Source organism: Nansenia antarctica, assembly GCF_963989245.1.
Source record: "Nansenia antarctica genome assembly, chromosome: 4".
NCBI lineage: Eukaryota > Metazoa > Chordata > Actinopteri > Argentiniformes > Microstomatidae > Nansenia > Nansenia antarctica.
Window position 1 is genome coordinate 65,114,456 of NC_137689.1, and position 19,171 is coordinate 65,133,626.

The 19,171-nt window shown below is 46.9% G+C and overlaps 1 protein-coding gene across 1 annotated transcript in view; it reads left to right on the plus strand.

Moving 5' to 3' along the window:
* dym (dymeclin) overlaps positions 1 to 14,013 on the plus strand; it is a 77,814-nt gene extending 63,801 nt beyond the window's left edge. Inside the window, exons 15-17 of the mRNA XM_080530316.1 lie at positions 1,404 to 1,586; positions 4,303 to 4,416; positions 11,761 to 14,013. Of these exons, the coding sequence (XP_080386442.1) occupies positions 1,404 to 1,586; positions 4,303 to 4,416; positions 11,761 to 11,910 (447 nt within the window). The 3' untranslated portion in view covers positions 11,911 to 14,013. The remainder of the gene's footprint in view (positions 1 to 1,403; positions 1,587 to 4,302; positions 4,417 to 11,760) is intronic.
* Positions 14,014 to 19,171: the final 5,158 nt, after the last annotated feature.

Consider the following 19,171-nt stretch of genomic DNA (forward strand, 5'->3'; position numbering starts at 1 on the left):
AGGAGAGAACTGTAAGAGGTAGAGAAGGAGAGAACTGTAAGAGGGAGAGAAGGAGAGAACTGTAAGAGGGAGAGAAGGAGAGACCTGTAAGAGGTAGAGAAGGAGAGAACTGTAAGAGGTAGAGAAGGAGAGACCTGTAAGAGGGAGAGAAGGAGAGAACTGTAAGAGGTAGAGAAGGAGAGAACTGTAAGAGGTAGAGAAGGAGAGTACTGTAAGAGGTAGAGAAGGAGAGACCTGTAAGAGGTAGAGAAGGAGAGACCTGTAAGAGGTAGAGAAGGAGAGAACTGTAAGAGGTAGAGAAGGAGAGACCTGTAAGAGGGAGAGAAGGAGAGAACTGTAAGAGGTAGAGAAGGAGAGACCTGTAAGAGGGAGAGAAGGAGAGAACTGTAAGAGGTAGAGAAGGAGAGAACTGTAAGAGGTAGAGAAGGAGAGACCTGTAAGAGGTAGAGAAGGAGAGAACTGTAAGAGGTAGAGAAGGAGAGACCTGTAAGAGGTAGAGAAGGAGAGAACTGTAAGAGGTAGAGAAGGAGAGACCTGTAAGAGGTAGAGAAGGAGAGACCTGTAAGAGGTAGAGAAGGAGAGAACTGTCCGGTCGCCATGTGAAGGGAATGCACTGTGACTGCCGATGGCACTTGTTCTCTCGGCAGGTTTCTTACTGACGTTGACGGATGCACAGTCGATTCGCTTACTTCAGACAAATGTACTTATTGTAAGTCACTTTGGATAAAAGTGTCAGCCAAATGACTTCAATGTAAAATGGAAATGAAATCAATGGTGGATATAAGACAGAGGGAGAGAATGAGGTATGGAAGGAGAGAGAGAGAAGAGAGAAGAGAGAAAGAGAGGGACTCCCCCTCCCTTCTCCTCCTCTCCTCTCTGCCAGGTATAATGTGTTCCTGTTTTGCGTGCAGCGGAGTGCCTCTGCGTGCTGCCTGGTCCTGAGCCAGCGACTCCACAGAGTCTACACTGGAGCGGATAACATCTCCACCGCTACCTTCACAATGGCTATCCCTCAACATGACACCCCCCCACCCCCCCAGCCCCTACACCCCGGTGCCCCCGACTTCCTCCCTGGCTCCGGCCACGCAGGCTGCCCATGCAGCAATGCTCTCAACCCCTCCGGCGCTTTCTATTTGTGGCGCCGGCGATGGAAGCCATTGATTCTACTCGCTTAAGCCTCTTTTCCTCCCTTCTGATTCTCGGCCCCCCCCCCCCTCCTTTTTTTGTCATTCTCTTTAACCTCATAGGGACTGTGTATGCTGTCGGCCGCACATAAAGATTGAGGATTGATCCCATGTGATTTCCGCAGGTTTTTAGGATGATACGTGGTTTCTAATGGGTTTTTGTCTCTCTCTCTCTCTCTCTCTCTCTCTCTCTCTCTCTCTCTCTCTCTCTCTCTGCAGGCCCAGGATTTGAATGTGATTGAGGAGGTGATCCGCATGATGCTGGAGATCATTAACTCGTGCCTGTCCAACTCCCTCCACCACAACCCCAACCTGGTGTACGCCCTGCTCTACAAGAGGGAGCTGTTTGAACAGTTCCGCACACACCCCTCCTTCCAAGACATCATGCAGAACCTGGACACGGTGAGGAGCGCTACTCAGACCCTAACTCACATTACATAGCCCAACCCAGCTACTACTCAGACCTAGTACTCACTACTCAGACCTAGTACTCACTACTCAGACCACTACTTTTGTTTGCATCCATCAAACACGTTTAAAATGTGTATGTAGCGAGATAGAACAGTAGCTATTCTATCAGAGGACACCCCGCACGCATTGACATCAAGTCGGCTTTCGACCACACCGGATTCGGCAAACACAGTAGAGAGATGGAGCTTGTTGAAAAAAGGAACACGACTGAAGCACCGAAGCACGTCACCATCCCACCCAATTTGCAGTCATCAACAAATGCTCAGTGCCGCTGCAGTGGCTCGTCCCTCCCGACAACTGGGTCTTGGTGAGTCATTATGCAGACGCACAAAGTATAAGAGGGACAGTTCCAAACGCGTGACATCGAGAAAGAGATGCGGCCATTCAATAATAATAATAATAATAAGAAGAAGAAGAAGAACTTTTATTTGTATAGCACTTTTCCTGCAAACTTCGCAGCTCAAAGTGCATAGTATGTTATTATTGAATTATTTTTCAATACTGTTGAGAAGCCAGCATTTAAAGGCATGCTGTACTCTGTTGATGGCCAATACGAGTAGCCTAGTAAGACTTGCATCTCCAAAACTGCCATTCCAAATTTGTACGAGAAAGTGAAGGGTGACAAAATATGTTTTATGATAATAAAGAGGCATGGTTTACTTCATAGGTTGCTGTGTTATTACATTATCTGGGTCACATAACAGTGAAACTGTAAATGGATTACTGGTACACTTATATAGCGCCTTATTCCAAAGAGCTTTACAGTGGCCTCTCATTCACCCATTCACACACACATTCACACACCAATGGCAGCAAGCTACCATGCAAGCGCCGGCCCGCTCATTGGAAGCTATTTGGGGGTCAGTGACAATTATAGTTGTCAATGACAATTATTTCTGAGACAATTAATTGTCCAGACAAATTTGGAATTGTTACAGATCTAGTACTCACTACTCAGACCTAGTACTCAGACCGAGTACTCAGACCTACTACTCACTACTCAGACCTAGTACTCAGACATAGTACTCACTACTCAGACCTAGTACTCAGACATAGTACTCACTACTCAGACCTAGTACTCACTACTCAGACCTACTACTCAGACATAGTACTCACTACTCAGACCTACTACTCAGACCTAGTACTCACTACTCAGACCTAGTACTCACTACTCAGACCTAGTACTCACTACTCAGACCTAGTACTCTAGTACTAGTACTTGATAGTACATCAACAGATTTTGAGCATCGCTAAAGATTTCCTTGGTATTAAGAAACAAATGAATGTTATTAAGGTCAGTCAATTAAGGCTGTCTATGCGTATTGAGCTCCTGTGACTAGTTTTGACGAATCCATAAATCCCTCAGTGTCAAGGCTGTATCTGAAATATTTATTCGGAGCGCGGTGAAGAGACAGTGAAGAAAGAGAGTGTGCTCTCTCTCTCTCTCCCCCTCCCCCTCTGTCTCTCTCTCTCTCCCGCCGTCTCTCACGCTCTCTCTTATTCTGTCCCTACTTGCGCGCTCTCTCTCTCATTCTCTCCCTCTCCCCCTCTTCCTATGACAGAGCTCTGAAGCTCTTCGCTGCTGTCTGTCTGTGATTTTGGATGATGGCCGGCTTTTCTGCTCCCTAAATGAGCCCCATATGGAAAGCCTTCAGACCAAATGAAGAGATCAGTAGGGTAGCGCACGGCTCATGCTAGAGACTACAGAGAAAGGGGAGGCTCCCTCCTCACCCCAAAGCCTCCTCTCCTCACCCCGCACTCCCCACCCTCACACCTCTCCTCTCCACTAAAGCTTGTCAGACAAGAGGAAACATCACATTTCCAAATAGCGCCAGTGTTTGGAAAGTAAAAGAATTCAAGATGGGGGGGGGGTTTGTGTGGGGGGGAAGAACCAAATCTCCAACACGTACTGCTCTCTTATGAAGACCAGGGATGTTGTCACGTGTCCATAATCCCTCGAGCTTCTTAGGTCTTTTAGCTCATCCAGATTCTTCTTCTTTTCTATCCAGGATCAGATGTACTCACATCTGATCCTAAGAATTAAGGACACGTGTGACAACATCATGTCCATAATCGGAGAGGTTGTTATAAATGTTTTGAAATACTGGGCGCCGGGGCGTGTATGTTGAGAAAGGGATCTGCGAAGATTGGGTCGCCGATCACGGCGGCGGTTCTAACCACATCCTCTCTGGTACACTGAAGAGACCCTGCACCAGCAGACACAGCTACTGAACTGTACTCCCTTCTACTGCATGTAGTTCCACTTCTGCAAGTGGCTCCCATTGTCGTCAGAGTTGGAGACTTGTGTTGCAAGACGGAGATGAGATTAACATGAACATTTTGTGGAGACATGCTTATATATATATATATATATATATATATATATATATATATATATATATATATATATATATATATATATATATATATATATATATATATGCAACCAAAGCGCCCCCCCCCCCTCCCCATCTCTTTCGAACATCACAAAAAACGAGTCTGGAAAATGATTGACGTCTTCACTTGAGAAAAGTCATAACATTCAAGAAAATGACGCTGCTCCTTGAAGCTCTTGAAGCCAACTGAAAGGTCCCTGAGTCCTCGAGGCTGTTTGTGAAGTGGTCCGTCTGTGTGTCTTTCCTCTCAGGTGATTGGCTTCTTCAGTCAGCGTCTGGAGGCTGCGGGGACAGACCTGTCAGTGGAACGGGTTCAGGAGGTCATCATGAAGGGAGCCCAGGCCCTGCCCAAAGACCGCCTCAAGGTACCGGAACCACTCTGTCTGTCTGTCAGTCGGTCTGATTGTCTGTCTGTCACTCCCTGCCCCAAAGACCGCCTCAAGGTACTGTCTGTCAGTCAGTCAGTCAGTCTGATTGTCTGTCTGTCACTCCCTGCCCAAAGACCGCCTCCAGGTACTGCCTGTCTTCCAGGTTCACTTTCACTTTTGACAACAATGTCATTGGCGATAACATAAAAAAAAAAAAAAATCATAGTTACTCTATCATTACTAAATATATAGTTGAATTTGTCTTTAAATGTTTACATAGTGGCGCCGCTAAGTTCACAGCCTACAACAGCGTACGTTATTTAGGGAGAACCCTGATGATGCAGTTAGAAAGCAAAGCTTTGAATCCTAAGCAACCTGCCCAGTGGTGAGTACATGCTGTTTGAAGTACAGTCGACCCACATGCAGTACTACAGCAGGTATCAGAGCCGTGTGCTGGAAAACCTTGTTAGTGCAGAGGATGGTTATGGGTGGTGCTCATTTTGAATCTACTGCCTTTAACTTAACTAATTTAAAACATGTTTTTTTGCTCATTAATATGTATTATGGCCATATCTCAGATGGAGGAAATGCATGGCCGTGGGTGTAGCACGAAACAGTGTCCTGGCTCTCTATCTCACCATAGGGCTTGGCTGTTAATTAGCTAAGGCTGTCATAGATATGGCAGCAGAACAGAGGTGATTAACACCAGTGATCTGGACACAGGCAGAGCATGTATTATTCACACGTGTGGTAATGGTGTGTGTGGGTGAAACATGGGAGGGAGGATGGGATGGGATGGATGGAGGAGAAGAAGAAGGGAGGGAGGGATGGGAAGGGAGCTGCGGAGGGCAGCACTCAGGGAAGGAGGGTGGGGAGGAGGGATAGGGATAGGATGGGGATGGGAGCTATGGAGGAAGGTAGGGAGGAGGTATGGAGGGCAGCACTCTGGAGCGGAGAAAGGGTAGAGGAGAAGGGGACGGGGGAACGGGCACCTGCAGGAGGGGAGGGAGCTGGGAACCGGGAAGTGGGAACAAGGGGAGGAATGCGGGGGGGGGGGAGACAAAGGCCAGGCCCAATCTTCATTAGCATTAATGGCTGCTGCACAGCCATCCCTCCTGCCTGCCGACCACGCTCAGGTAATGACACTTCAAGGAGACGGGACAGGGGAACACTCTGTCATGGGCGCGGGGCTCCGGGAGGGAGATAAATCTGCCAGGCGCCCCTCGTTACCTCACACTCCTCGCGGGACGCCTCCACCCGACTATCCCCCAGTCCCCCATTCATCAAGGACAGAATATTCATCCTGCGCCCCCCCCCCTCGCCTGTCCTCCGTCTCTAAGCCCCAGACTCTTTAATTGCACGTTTCATCATGTGTTTCATGTTTAGTGTTCCGCGTGTCATCGGAAGCCATTTGTCTCCCCTGCAGCCGACCAGTTAAAGGGAGGGTGTCTGGCGTCCGGCCATCCCTCCCATATCTCAGCAGCTCTCCTATCTCTTTTAATGGGAGCCTTTCATACGACTCAGCACGTACGGAGCATAGTAATGAGCTCCCCATGTTAAAGGTGCATTACAGCAAATTTTTTTTTTCCTGCTAATTCTTTCCGTCCGATTTTTTTCTATAGGTATTCACTGTACGGTTTGTGATATGATGTTATTGATTTATTGTCTCATGAGACCACACGGTGCTTTGAGAGGAACAAAGTTTAGCAAAATAAGCTTTTGCTCATGGGAGGTGTTGTCTGTCCAAAAAGGTTGTTTCTAACAATAAGGGACCCTTTTTGGGCTCGTGAGCGCTCATTTTAGAACTAGTGGATGGAATTATACAAACGTTCTTAAAGGCTGTCATCTAGGCTGTTCATCTAGACATGTCACTAGCTAGCATGCTACGTACAGTATTCAATGTAGTTAGAAGTCCAGAAGTGTGTGTGTGTGTGTCTCTACGTGTGTGTGTGTGTGTGTGTGTGTGTGTGTGTGTGTGTGTGTGTGTGTGTGTGTGCATGCGTGCGTCAGTGGAGAGCTCTGATAAGCAGCCAGCTCGTGTCTTTGTCGTCAGTGAGCCCTGGCTGGTTATAACGGATGTGTCACAGTATCGGCACGGTACGAGGAACCAGGTCGATTATTCCATCGCTCAGATCAACCGCCACGCTACCCGGCTCGAGCCGCGTGTCCGGTTTCCGATTTTTTCTTTCGCCTCAAAAATGAAAATCCATAAGCTGAGATGAATGTCGTAGGAAATTATCAATACCCCTAATGACTCTTTCAAAGCAGTAATATGGAGGTGTGACGACGGTTCGTTGAGGTCACACGCCTGAGTACTGAGAGATCGGACGAGAGTCGGAGAGTCTGTCTTTTTTCCTTTGCGTTTCCCGACCGGCTATCCCAACTGACTGTCGGTCAAAGACAAAGCGCTAGGTTTAGCGGGATGTCGTGGTGGAATCATCTGAATATGAGTCTTTTAGACTAAATAGTGACCCTTTTAGCCGTTTAGCATGACAAAGAGTGACACCCGTCCCAGGACACACTGAGGCTCTGTAGACAGAGGCCTGGAGGGACGTTCCCAGACCAGACATAGACACACACACACAATGAAGCAGACGGGTCTGTGTGTACAGGCCAGGCCAGGGCAGACAGAAAGGGTTAACAGAAGGTAGGAATGCCCCAGGGAGAAGCCTGTGTCTGCTCCCAAGTGTCCCCCCCCCCCCCACACACACACCCACCCCCCAGGTCCCCCAGCAGACTGGCCCTATTATGTCTCTCTGCTCTGCTCTCTGCCCCAGGCAAAGACAAAAGACCCATCCAACCTGCCTCTCTGATTCTCTCTCTCTCTCTGCCTGTCTCTGTCCTTCCCTACCTCCCTCCTTCCCAGCCTACCTCCCTCCCTGGTTCTCTCTATCTCTGTCCCTCCTTCCCAGCCTACCTCCCTCCCTGGTTCTCTCTCTCTCTCTGTCCCTCCTTCCTAGCGTACCTCCCTCCCTGGTTCTCTCTTTCTCTGCCCCTCTCTGTCCTTCCCTCCTTCCCAGCCTGCTTGCCTCTCTGGTTCTTTCTCTCTCTCTCTCTACTGCCTCCCTCTCTCTTTCCCTTCCTCCCTCTCCCTGCCTTTCTGCTGCCACCCCCCACCCCCCCCACAAACACACAAACACACACACACACATACCCCTTCCTCCCCATTTAAATATCAACAGAGCCAGTCCCTATGTTATTGCTCAGGCTATCAGGCTCAACGACTTTCAACGACAGCGCCTGTGGAATGTATTGTTTGGCCAGCGCTGTGTCGTTGTGTAGTGATAAGCTATAGACAGTCTGGCTCCTTGGGAGAGGAGGGGGCGCTCTCTCTGTACCTGGGCCTCCACCGGCAAGGTTGCCAGATTGGCTGGGTTCCCGCCCAATTGGGCTACTTTTGATCCCACTGGGCGGGGAAAAAAACATTCGGGCGGTTGGGCTGGATAAACAGCATTTGGGCAGTATCAAAATGTGAGTTCCTGAAAGCTTATAAAAAATCGCTTAGGATAAAGGCATCTGCTAAAAGCCAACAATGTAAATGACAAAATGTCCCAGTATACATTGCAGGTTACACATGCGCAGTAGTATACATGACATTGCATTTGTAAATTCTCCTTGAGAGCGCCGGAGCGCACACTGGGTTCAATGTCATAAAGGTACCAAGTAATTTGATTGGATGAGTCATTCCATGAGTGCTGATCAGATTCAAGCAGCATACTATGGTTGTTAAATGCCACTGCGTCTTGGCAATAAAGAAGGCTTTCAAAGCCTATGCCAGTTTGTTATCCAGTGGAAGGACGAACAGCACTTGGCATGGTCTGCTTGCAAGTCTATGGTTAATCGATTTTCTGACAATAAAAGTTTTGGGCTGGTTTTTGGTGTATTCTGGGGTTTTTAGACTGTGGTTGGGCTGAAAATTGTCAATCCCATCTGGCAACCCTGTCCACCGGCCGCAGAGAGGCACACAAGACCCCTCATACACACACACATACACAGACACACACACACACACACACACACACAAAGACAGACACACACGCATGCATAGACACGCACACACACATACAGACACACTCTTGCACGCATTCATGCAAACGGTCAGTGTGGCGGGAGTGTGTCAAAGAGCAGGGTTCCCACTTGTCATGGAAAACCTGGAAAAACCTGGAAATTCAGACTAGATTTCCAGTATTGGAAAACCTGATTTTTTTTTTTTTCAGCCCCTTACTCCAATCGCCTATATAAACCTAGGTGTGTATTTTGTTTGAAACTGTTGGCAGGATTATAGCAGCGCGGCCAAATTTGGGGCCCACGCTCCCTTTGTTTTTGCCCGCCAAGGCATTTGACAAGCTCATGCTTATTCTCCTCTTATTAAAGTACTGTAAAACCCTAAACATAATGACTACAAAACGTACATTTTGTGCAGCTAAAAAGTACATAATCTGAGTTTTACGGCAATGTACAGCACAGTGCTACTTCCCTATTAAATTACGTACGTCATTTACGAGGAATTACGGTATTCTCTCTGAGCTGAGAGAGTGATGAATTTACACCACTTGTCGGCTGTGGCACGTGGGGTTAAGTGTGTCACTACTAGGCCTACCGGTAAATTATATGACCGTTCGTGAGCAAGTGCTGTCCTAGATTGTCAAGAAAAACTCCTGGAAATATCCTGGAAAAGTCCTGGAAAATTATTTCTCAAAAACAGTGGGAACCCTGAAGAGGTCATGTGGGGTGTTTCAAGAGCCTCCAGTCAGCAGAACTTGGTTATATTCATTTGTATCTTGTTATAAAACACCCTTTTAAAAACATACCCTCAAATCAGTTTGAATCAAAATTGAATCAAAACCCTCACATTGAATAGTAGAAAATAGAATGGAAATAAATATGAACTTGAAACCTAATGGATTTGGCTTTGTGGTGGGAAGTTGTTGTGTGTGTGTGTGTGTGTGTGTGTGTGTGGGTGTGTGTGTGTCCTCCTAGCTGCATTCCAGCCTGTCTGCCTTTCTGCCTGGGGTCTGAGAAGGCTTTTCCTTTTAAGCCGGAGTGGGAACACACAGTTCTTAAGTCTAGATATGGGCCCACTGTTGGGCAGCCTGACTGGCAGACTGGCAGGAGCCCTGGGCCAAGTATGTCTGTAGGCAGGGATGGGACTAGGACTGGAGAGAGAGAGGCAGAGACATAGAGAGAGAGATAGAGAGAGGCACAGAAAGAGAGAGAGAGAGAGAGAGAGATAGAGAGAGGCACAGAAAGAGAGGGAGAGAGAGAGAGAGAGAGAGAGAGAGAGAGTAATAGAACATGGTGGGGGGGAGGCCTTGGAGCCTGTCCAACCATGAGCCAATGCTGGGCAGTGTGTCTGCTTGCCAATAAACACTGAGGCCCTGCAGGGTACAGCCTGGCTGCTCTGCACGGGGCAGCTACCACTGTACCTCAGCATGCTAGGCCACACACCAACACACTGGTGCCAGGGGAGGCTGGCGGAGGTAGAAATGGGAGGACAGGCTTGTTGTATGTAATGCATGGAAGGGAATGGTATCAAACACTTGTATTTGTTACCACTCCTCATTTCCATTCTGTGCATTCCACAATGAGTCCGTCCTCCCGTTTCTACCTGTGTACGTCTCCATGTGTCTCCATGTGTCTCCATGTACCCGACCACGTACCTGAACACACACTGGTTGCCTATTATCCGGAATGTCCCGTATTTTGGGTTGGATTAATATATGCCTCCATTGTCTCATACATTCCCGTATATATAGCCTAAATGCGCCAATTCCGGCAAACCCCCCACCCCGTGCAATGGCATGCCATCTTTTGTCCTGTATTTGGTAGTGAGAAAGCTGGCAACCCTACACAGGGGGTCTGTAGTCCATAAGGTAGCTAGCTACGACCATGCTAGGTAATGTGGCACTGCTACTGGTGTCATATGGACATGCATGTCTCTATAGTCCATATGCCAGTCTGCAGGGCTGTGAGCCACAGACCGATATCTAGCTAGCTACCACCACAACCCCCAACCCCTGATACTGGTGTTGAGTCACTGGACACAATGCAGGGTGTAATAGCCCAGCCTCAGTGAATGTCAGCCTAGCCGTGACCAGAGCACAATAGAGGAGAAAGGCCAGGCTAACGTCTGTCTCTCACCAGAGAGTCATTAGTGTGTTGGCCCATTGCATTGCTCTGTGACCTGGGGTGTGGGGGGGTGATGAGATGTTGTTTTATTATTGATGCTGTGTGTCTGTATGTGTCTGCCTGCCTGCCTGCTGCTGGGTTAGACCAGACCAGACTAGACATGGCTAGGCCTAGTAGGGCAGGGAGAGGATACTATACTCTCTGGGCTCTCCACCCCCCCTCCCAGAAAGATGACTCCCCTCAGGACAGGGAGGGGGGGGGGGGGTGGTGAGCATGTGGTGGGCAGCCTGTGTTTGTCCACATTATTATTTTTATTTTTTTTACGCTTTTAATACAAAGCGATTTACAATTATGAATTACAGGGACATTCCCCCTGGAGTAACTGAGGGCACACATACACTTTCCACACATACTCTTTTCCCTCTCGTACACACGCACACAGACCACCCCCCCCCCCCCCCCCCCCCAGCAAATGTGTATGCCTTACTAGTGTCAACTGGCAATGATCCCTCAAACCATGGAACATACGTTGTCTAGACTTGTTATTGTATTTCACCTGACCACCTGTAGTACTAGCCACAGCTAGCGTCCTGGTCTCAGAGCTTTAGAAAGGCCACCCACTCAGCCCCATCTCTTCATTAGCGCTAATGCTCGCGTGGAACCTTAGAAACCCCCTTAACAAGCTATCTGTCCCCTGTAACGAGCTCTCTCACCTGAGGCTGGGTGTCACCTGAAACCAAAGACTGGGTGTAGCTTTCAGGGAGTGGGGGCCGTAAGTAGCAGTCGCTAGCGACTACTGGCTTACTACCGTCACCTCTCGCCACTTCCCACTGATTGACAGAGACTCTAAAGTGGTGTCAGGTCAAGACAGAGGGTTTCCGTCGCACGTTAAGCGGCCATTTTAAAGGATCAAGGATCCAAGGGTCACACGCCCGCAAGTTCTAAGTACCGTTACCTCAGCAGGAGATGGAATGAGACCAGCGGGGATATTAGGTTTGTCATGTTTTCCAGGATCCAAACACACGCTACACTTGGATGCTCCCTTTTGCGCTTCTGGTTCATCTGTTTGTAAAACGGCGGGGGGGCTGTGACGTAGTTGTTGACAGAGTGACTCATACTCATACGCGGGAGCATGTCCTTTTCCTTAGAACCCCCCCCCCCATATTGACGTTTTTTCCCCTCTTGACTTTGACTTTGTGTGTTTCTCTGCAGAAGTTCCCCGAGCTGAAGTTCAAGTACGTAGAAGAGGATCAGCCTGAGGACTTCTTCATCCCCTACGTCTGGTCTCTGGTCTTCAACTCTGGAGTGGGTCTCCACTGGAACCCTCAAGGCATAGAACTCTTCAGCATGGACTCTGGCTGAGGCCTTTCACCATGTGTCTCTCTAGTAGTTTACCTGTCCATCTAAGAGAGTGTGTGAGTTTGAGTCTGTTTGCGTGCGTATGCGTGTGTATGTGTGTGTGTGTGTGCGTGTGTGTGTGTGTTTGCGCGCACACGTGTGTGTGTGTGCGCGCCGCTTTGAAAGTGCCTCTACCCTCTCAAGAGTCCCTGGGTTTTTGTGGGATTCGGGACGACCGACGTACTGGGCCTTTCTCCCTCCTCCCCCCCTGCTCACATCCAACTGACTCCTGTGCTTCCGCATCATAGAGGGCCTCCTCTTTCGCCTGTTAGACCAGTCTAACCCAGCAGAACCCATCACAGGGGAGGAGAAGAACCTTCTCTCCTTCTCCGCTGGTAGACTGGTGATCAACCCCAACGAACTGCACTGAATACTGGGGAACGGTACTCTTTGACAGAGACTTCATTTGTGGGAGTATTTTTTCTCCATTTAGTGGGTGTTTGGTATGATTATCTCACATACTTTCTATGTTGTATGATTTGCATTTGCTTGGTTGAATTTCCCGCAGGTGCTTTTTGGGTTTGGTTAAAATGATTGTCTTTCTTTTTTTTTACATAGTTATTGGTTCAAAATAATAGGTCAGAGAGAATCTGGAACAGGTCAGAGGATCCTGGGCTGAGGGAGGGATAGATGAGGATGGTTCGCTCATGTTTCAAGTCCACCACAATCAGTTATTATTGTCAGTGGTTAGAATTAGTGGTCTTTGTGTATCGGCAGTTTGAATTAAACTCATCCTGCTCCTCCTGTGTTTGTCAGTTGACTTTGTGTTCTCTTCAGGCCTTTTCTGCCCGGTTACTGAGAATGATGACTGTCATTGGTGGTTCAGCTATCCAATCCTAATGTCTGTTAGACTGAGCGGATCACATTCTGTCAATCTTCCGTTGTTTTTTTCTGTACAATCATGTTTGTTTGTTTGTTTGTTTGCATGTTTCATTGGATACTTTTTTTATTCATTTATTTATTTCCATGTTTGGAGTCTGATATTTGCCCCAACAAAACATAAATGACAACCTCAGCAAAATTGATTAATATCATTGTAAACAAAAACAAGAAACTAATGGGGTTTTTCTACACTGTATCTTCTTTAGTTATGTAGTTATCCAAATGTCACTGTAGGACAACAGTTGATATGCTTTCGCAAATATAACACGGAAGAAAGCAAAATATCTATACAAGAACAAATTATTATAAGTGTCACACGTTCAACTAGGCTTGTACAGTAAACATTGTACAGATCAGGGAACGCATGTATATTATTTTATAGACAGATACAAGCCGCATGTTTGTTGCATTTTTCCAAATATTCTACCATAGGAATCTTGAGGGAAGATGCTCCTTAAGTCACTTTCAATATATCTGTTAAGAAATAATATATTAGAATCTATGTATGTGTTATGTATGCATCAACAGGCATAGAACATGACTGACAACAGGACGGTGTGTGAGGTTCTCCATAGACACACCAGGGGTCGGTTTCTCCAAAGTTTTCCTAACTGAAATAGTACTTCAGACATCTCTTTTGAAGTTCTTAATTACATTTTACGAATTTTGTTAGGTCATGCATAGAAGATTGGCTTGCAAACATTGATTACACATTGCTACTATCCTGGAGCTTTGCAGCTCTGTTGTCTAGAAATATAACTTAAGCTACAAAGCTTTCAGGAAACTGACCCCTGTTTGTCCTCCCTCCCTCTCTCTCTCTAAACATCACTGTTACACAATCGAGGCAAACATTCCGTCTCTTGCATTCAGTGACAAGAGTCGATTGTAGTGAGTGACTTAAGTGTTTTTGAGCACTTTTCCTGAAAGCTATATGTTTTATTTATTTTGTTTTCTTGAGAGCTGTTTGGCAAGCTGAAGAAGGTCAACTGAACGCTTGCTGTTTGCATGCAAGTTAATGATTCTGGAATGTTACTTCTCTCAGGTAACGTCGACAGTGAACATGCACCAAACGTACATTTGAGATTATTTTACCTTTTACAACGCCCCCACCTCCCCCATACCCCTTTCTCTACTTCACATGTAGGCGTAATGGTTCTCTTTACCTCTATGTAAACGAACACAAATAAAAACCTGTTGTACAATCCGACCCATTGTCATTTTATGTCACAAGTAAGTAGTGGTGGTTTGTTGATGATGCAGACCATGAGTGTATATGTATGTATGTATCCTTATTGTACTGTATTCTATTTTACTGATGTCTGGTAGGGAGGAGATTGTTGAAGCTTGAAAGCTCTTGGCGATATAGAGTCAACAACAACATGGGATTCTGTGTGTTTTCATATTTGAGACACTGAAGGCAATTTCATGCTCTTTCGTCTCCATTGTATTGATTTTCATGGCTGATATTTTCCTTCTCAAAGACTTGGTCCAATTTGATGTAAGGAATGGGCCATTTTCAGCTGAGGAGGGAGTCATGTGTATGATGATGTAACGTGTGGATGTGGTGGATTTCTCTTTCTAGGTTGGCGGTTGCTCTCGTTCTTCAGCTGACCTAACTGGCAGCATCACAGACCTATTTTAGAGACACCAGATGGTGCCGATCTTTGGAAAGTGACATGCTCCTGGTTCTTGTGGCAGCAGGGTCACCTTACTACAGGGCTTTACAAGGGCTTCCAGGTGATTTCAGGTGACAGGAAGAGATGGATGGACCCAGGGCTTCTGGGAGGTGTAGTTGGAGCAGGGACCCCCAGGCCTCACTATGGTACCGCCAGGCTCTTGGTGCCCGTGGTGACACCCACCCTCATTAACATGATGAATTGGAATGGTAAGGAGGAAGGTCGTTAGACTCAGGTCATTTCTGTGGTCTAAGGATGGGGTCCCTCACAATGTGGAGCCTCCCGATAACCTTTTAAAAAATTGCGGTGCATACTGGGATAATGGTTATGATAAATGGCAGAGCATAGAAAGAGATTATGCAAATAATGTGCATATTACCCCCAAAAAGTTACGCTTTAAGTGCTGAACTTGCTTCTGCTTTTTAGAAATTAGTATTTGGTGGGGGTTGTATTTTTATTGCCTGTATTCAGAGAAGTTATTTGGGAAAGTTGTATTGGAAATGTTTTTAGCTGGTTGATAAGAAAACGAAACACATTTGCATCATTTTAGCTAGCTATTATTGAAAGGTCTTCTAACAGATATGAGTATTTCTCATGACCTGTCTCAACATAGTAAAGATCCCTCTCCTTTACACATCACGAACGCTGTTCTGTTAGCACTATGCTGTTAAAAGGCAGGGCACCTTAAAGCTGGCCCTGCCTTCATAAAATATATGCCCTCAAGTTGGTGTGAACAAGACAGCAGAGCTAACAAGCCGGCCCCTCCTCTCGTTCAGGTCAGGGCCACAGTTTGGCTTGTCATAATTTGACAGTGTGGTGTAGTCAGGAATTTCAACTTCAACTTCAATTTCAACTTCAAATCAAAGTGAATAGCATTTGGTCAAATAAGGTGTTCTTTAATTATATATGCGGTTCCGTGTAGGTTAGGTTCTCTTGAGAGTTGGGTAGAGAAATGATGGGGCTTTTTACAACATGCTTTAATGTCATATATAATGCCATAAACCGGAGGTTCAGAGTTCAGCTCATTGTCATAAATCCAACTGAGCCTTAAAGGAGCAGGGACTCCTACTTAAGATTTAGTAAGTCTGTTGGAAATCTGCCACCTTGGCGAAATTCAGTTTGAAGTTCCAAATAACAACATCCTCCCTATTAATAATACAACACCCGCCCCCCCCCCTCCCCCTGCCGAAATGGACTTGCAGTGTTGACATTTCTGCATGTGTGCACATTTCAAAGAGGAAGCCACCAGAGACAGAAAGACAAAATTCTGTGAGTCCACTCCCCTAGACCACCCCTGGCCAATAACAGCATGTTTGTAACTGAGTGTTGCACCCGACACCCCATTTTAGAAAGCTCTTTTCAGGACCAAAACAGCATTGGTAAATTAACTGAATTAGAATTCTTGAATGTTACATCTTTCACCTGTTTACAACTCATCTCACCTAATCCCCCCTCTCCCCTCCCTCCGGAGGAGGACATATGGTGGAGTCCCATCTTAAGAACAGTAGAGACCTGGGAGAGAGTGTGGGGTATTGTGTGCTAGCTTTTCCCACCCGCTTTTCAAAGAGTTTTCTATTGGCCAACAACACAGGCCACATGCAGCAGACTTGATTCCTGCTCCGGTCCTCTTTGAAGAGTCCAAGTCTCTGCCTCTGGGGGAGGCTTTATGGCTGCTCCATCTGATGCCCTTTCCTTTGTTGTCTAGCATGGTGTGGTGGGCTAGAAAGAGTGTATTCATGCTGCCGTGCCGACCTAGGCCTGTGCAGTATTACAAAGGGATTCCAGGAGCCTGTCACAGAAAACTATGTTTATTGTAAAGTTTGTTGGCCACAATTGCAGTAGGTTGTATAACCATAAACCATAAATGTCCCCCCATTCCTTTATTTGTGTTTTCATGATTCACTGCATATTCCTCAACAACATACATCGAACTCACTTCATCTTGAAGACCTCTGCCAGACTAAAGTTTTATGTCCTTTTTTTTCTCTCCCCCAGAGAAGGACAGGTCCTTACCAGTTCCTGCTGCAAGGTCTTGTATGTTTGTCCTAACCAAGGTTGACCTGTGACCTCATCTGTGAGGTGGTCAGGATGCGCTCACTTCCTTTTAACCTCTCCAGTGGACTGTTTCTGTAGATCACAGTTCCAATGTTGTCTTATGGGACTGTCTTTGCAGATGTAGGTCAGGTTAATGTGTGACCTCTCTCTCTGGTGACCTGGCTCTCACTCTAGTGGGCAGGTAACTGGTTAAAGTTGTATTAACATGTATTTTGATCATACATTCTAATACTGTGTGTGTGTGTATATACACACACACATATATATATATATATATATATATATATATATATATATATATAGAGAGAGAGAGAGAGAGAGAGACTCGATCCAGAGTCCTGTCTGGCAGGGGAGTATGCAAGAACATGTAACACTGTGTCCTCGGTTTTCAGGGGGGAATGTTAATTATTATGTAGTTTCAATTTCCAACGCTTGCATTTTGGTACAATCTTCTTTGAGATCAGATGAAGAAAAAAAAAAGGACTTTCTTTTTAATTAAAGTTCGCTAATTTATCATTCTCATCTATGCGGTTGCGTAGCATGAAAATGGTCCCCATGCAGCCTACCATATTTATCATATTCTATAGGCCTATGTGCGACGGTTGTTCCACTGAGTAATCCTGTTTAATTGCATATTCACAGGCTCTTGTCTGAAACCAATGGTGTCGGTAAATTACACTAAAGGTCACAATTGTTTATGTAGAATGTGTAATTGTGTCTGTTCTCTGTATCTTTATTATCGGACTTTCTTTCAAAACGTGCATAAGAAGCTTTGAAAAATCTTTTCACAAGAATTGTTAGGTTGTTCTTTTACTACTGTTAAACGGACCTGTAGCTATTTGAGATAAATAAAGACATGTGTTTTGTATGCCTATAGAGTGCTGTCTGCCTAATCTAAAGGAGAATGGTTTCCTGTTTTGTCAATTCAAAATGAAAAGCGATTTAGCTAATAAAATACTTCCTAGAGTCTGTCGGATAGCCGAGAGAGAGAGCGAGAGAGCGAGAGCGAGAGAGAGAGAGAGAGAGAGAGAGAGAGAGAGAGAGAGAGAGAGAGAGAGAGAGAGAGAGAGAGAGAGAGAGAGAGAGAGAGAGAGAGAGAGAGAGAGAGAGAGAGAGAGAGAGAGAGAGAGAGAGAGAGAGAGAGAGAGAGAGAGAGAGAGAGAGAGAGAGAGAGAGAGAGAGAGAGAGAGAGAGAGAGAGAGCGCGAGCGCGAGCGCGAGCGAGAGAGCGAGCTTCTCCAAACTGGTTCAGACTGTTAACGGCGGTTGGTGATTACTTCCAGACTACCTTAAAAACTGTAGCGGGCCGCTGGTAGAGAGAGCCGGGCTCTTGTGCGGCGCCAGTGGGGAATCCGGGAACAATGAGGCCGAGGAGCCATTGACTGGCGGCGCCTCCCAAACATGCATATCCCATCATCATTATCCTCCTCCGTCCCACTGCAGCCCTGCAGCGACACTGGCTGGCTCCCACATTAACATACTGCGCCTCCCCTCCTGTCTGGGACACGATCAGGCTATAGCGGCATTCTTCACACACACACACACACACACACACGCGCGCGCACACACACACACACACACACACACACACACACAGAGAGAGACACACACACACACACATGCACGAGCGCGCACGCACACAGACACACACACGCGCGCGCGCACACACACACATTTTAAATACTTTATTTATGTCCACATACAAAGTATAATTCTAAAGGACATAAATAATATCAGTGCATTTTGATATCCTGGAAACAGTCAGTTACAGTAGTGCTGAGCCAACAACCAGTTCTGCCACACACAGGATGCCACTCGCACCAGATCCAGACCAGACCAGACCAGTCCGGTCCAGTCCAGTCCAGTCCAGATCCAGACCCAGACCCAGACCCAGACCAGTCCAGTCCAGTCCAGTCCAGTCCAGATCCAGACCAGTGGGCCGACCAACAAGCCGAGCGGGTGTCCACAGTGGCCCTCAGGTGCAAACACGCCGCTCCCGAAGAACACTCCACCCAAGAGGGAAACGAGACGGAGCCAGCCCCTCGGATCTCCCGATGAAATGGGAGCATGTCAGCATGGCGGCTCCGGTCCGCCAAACCGCTCCGGTAAGCTCTCTCCTGGACTTGGAAGTCCGACCACTGTTGCTCGTTCAGGGGCTGCACCCAGTCAGAGAAGTCCTCTCGAGTCTCCCTGCCCAACAGGTGTTCTGGGGTTGGGTCGTAGGGACCACTTTGGAGTGCTTGTTTGAAGGCAACTTTGATTGTTGAAACCAGACACATTCCAAACTAATCGCCACAATATCATTCTGCACTTTACTGCATTTACGGCGGCAGTTACGACGGGTGTGCGCTTAGATGTTTAGAATGGTGCGCTCCGGCAGAGGAGCTACGTCCGCTCACGTCCGCACACACACACACACACACACTAGGCCCCAGTCTGCCCGGCCACCGATGCAGCTTTAAAGCGACAGATGTTATCTTTCCTGTTGCTTGAGGTTTGGACTTTACCATTCTCTAGCTTCTGCATTCTTCAAAAGATGCTCTCTATCTCTATCTATTACTTTTTTCTTACGTATTGTCACTGAGCTATAGCCTACCCTAGTAGTCTGATTGA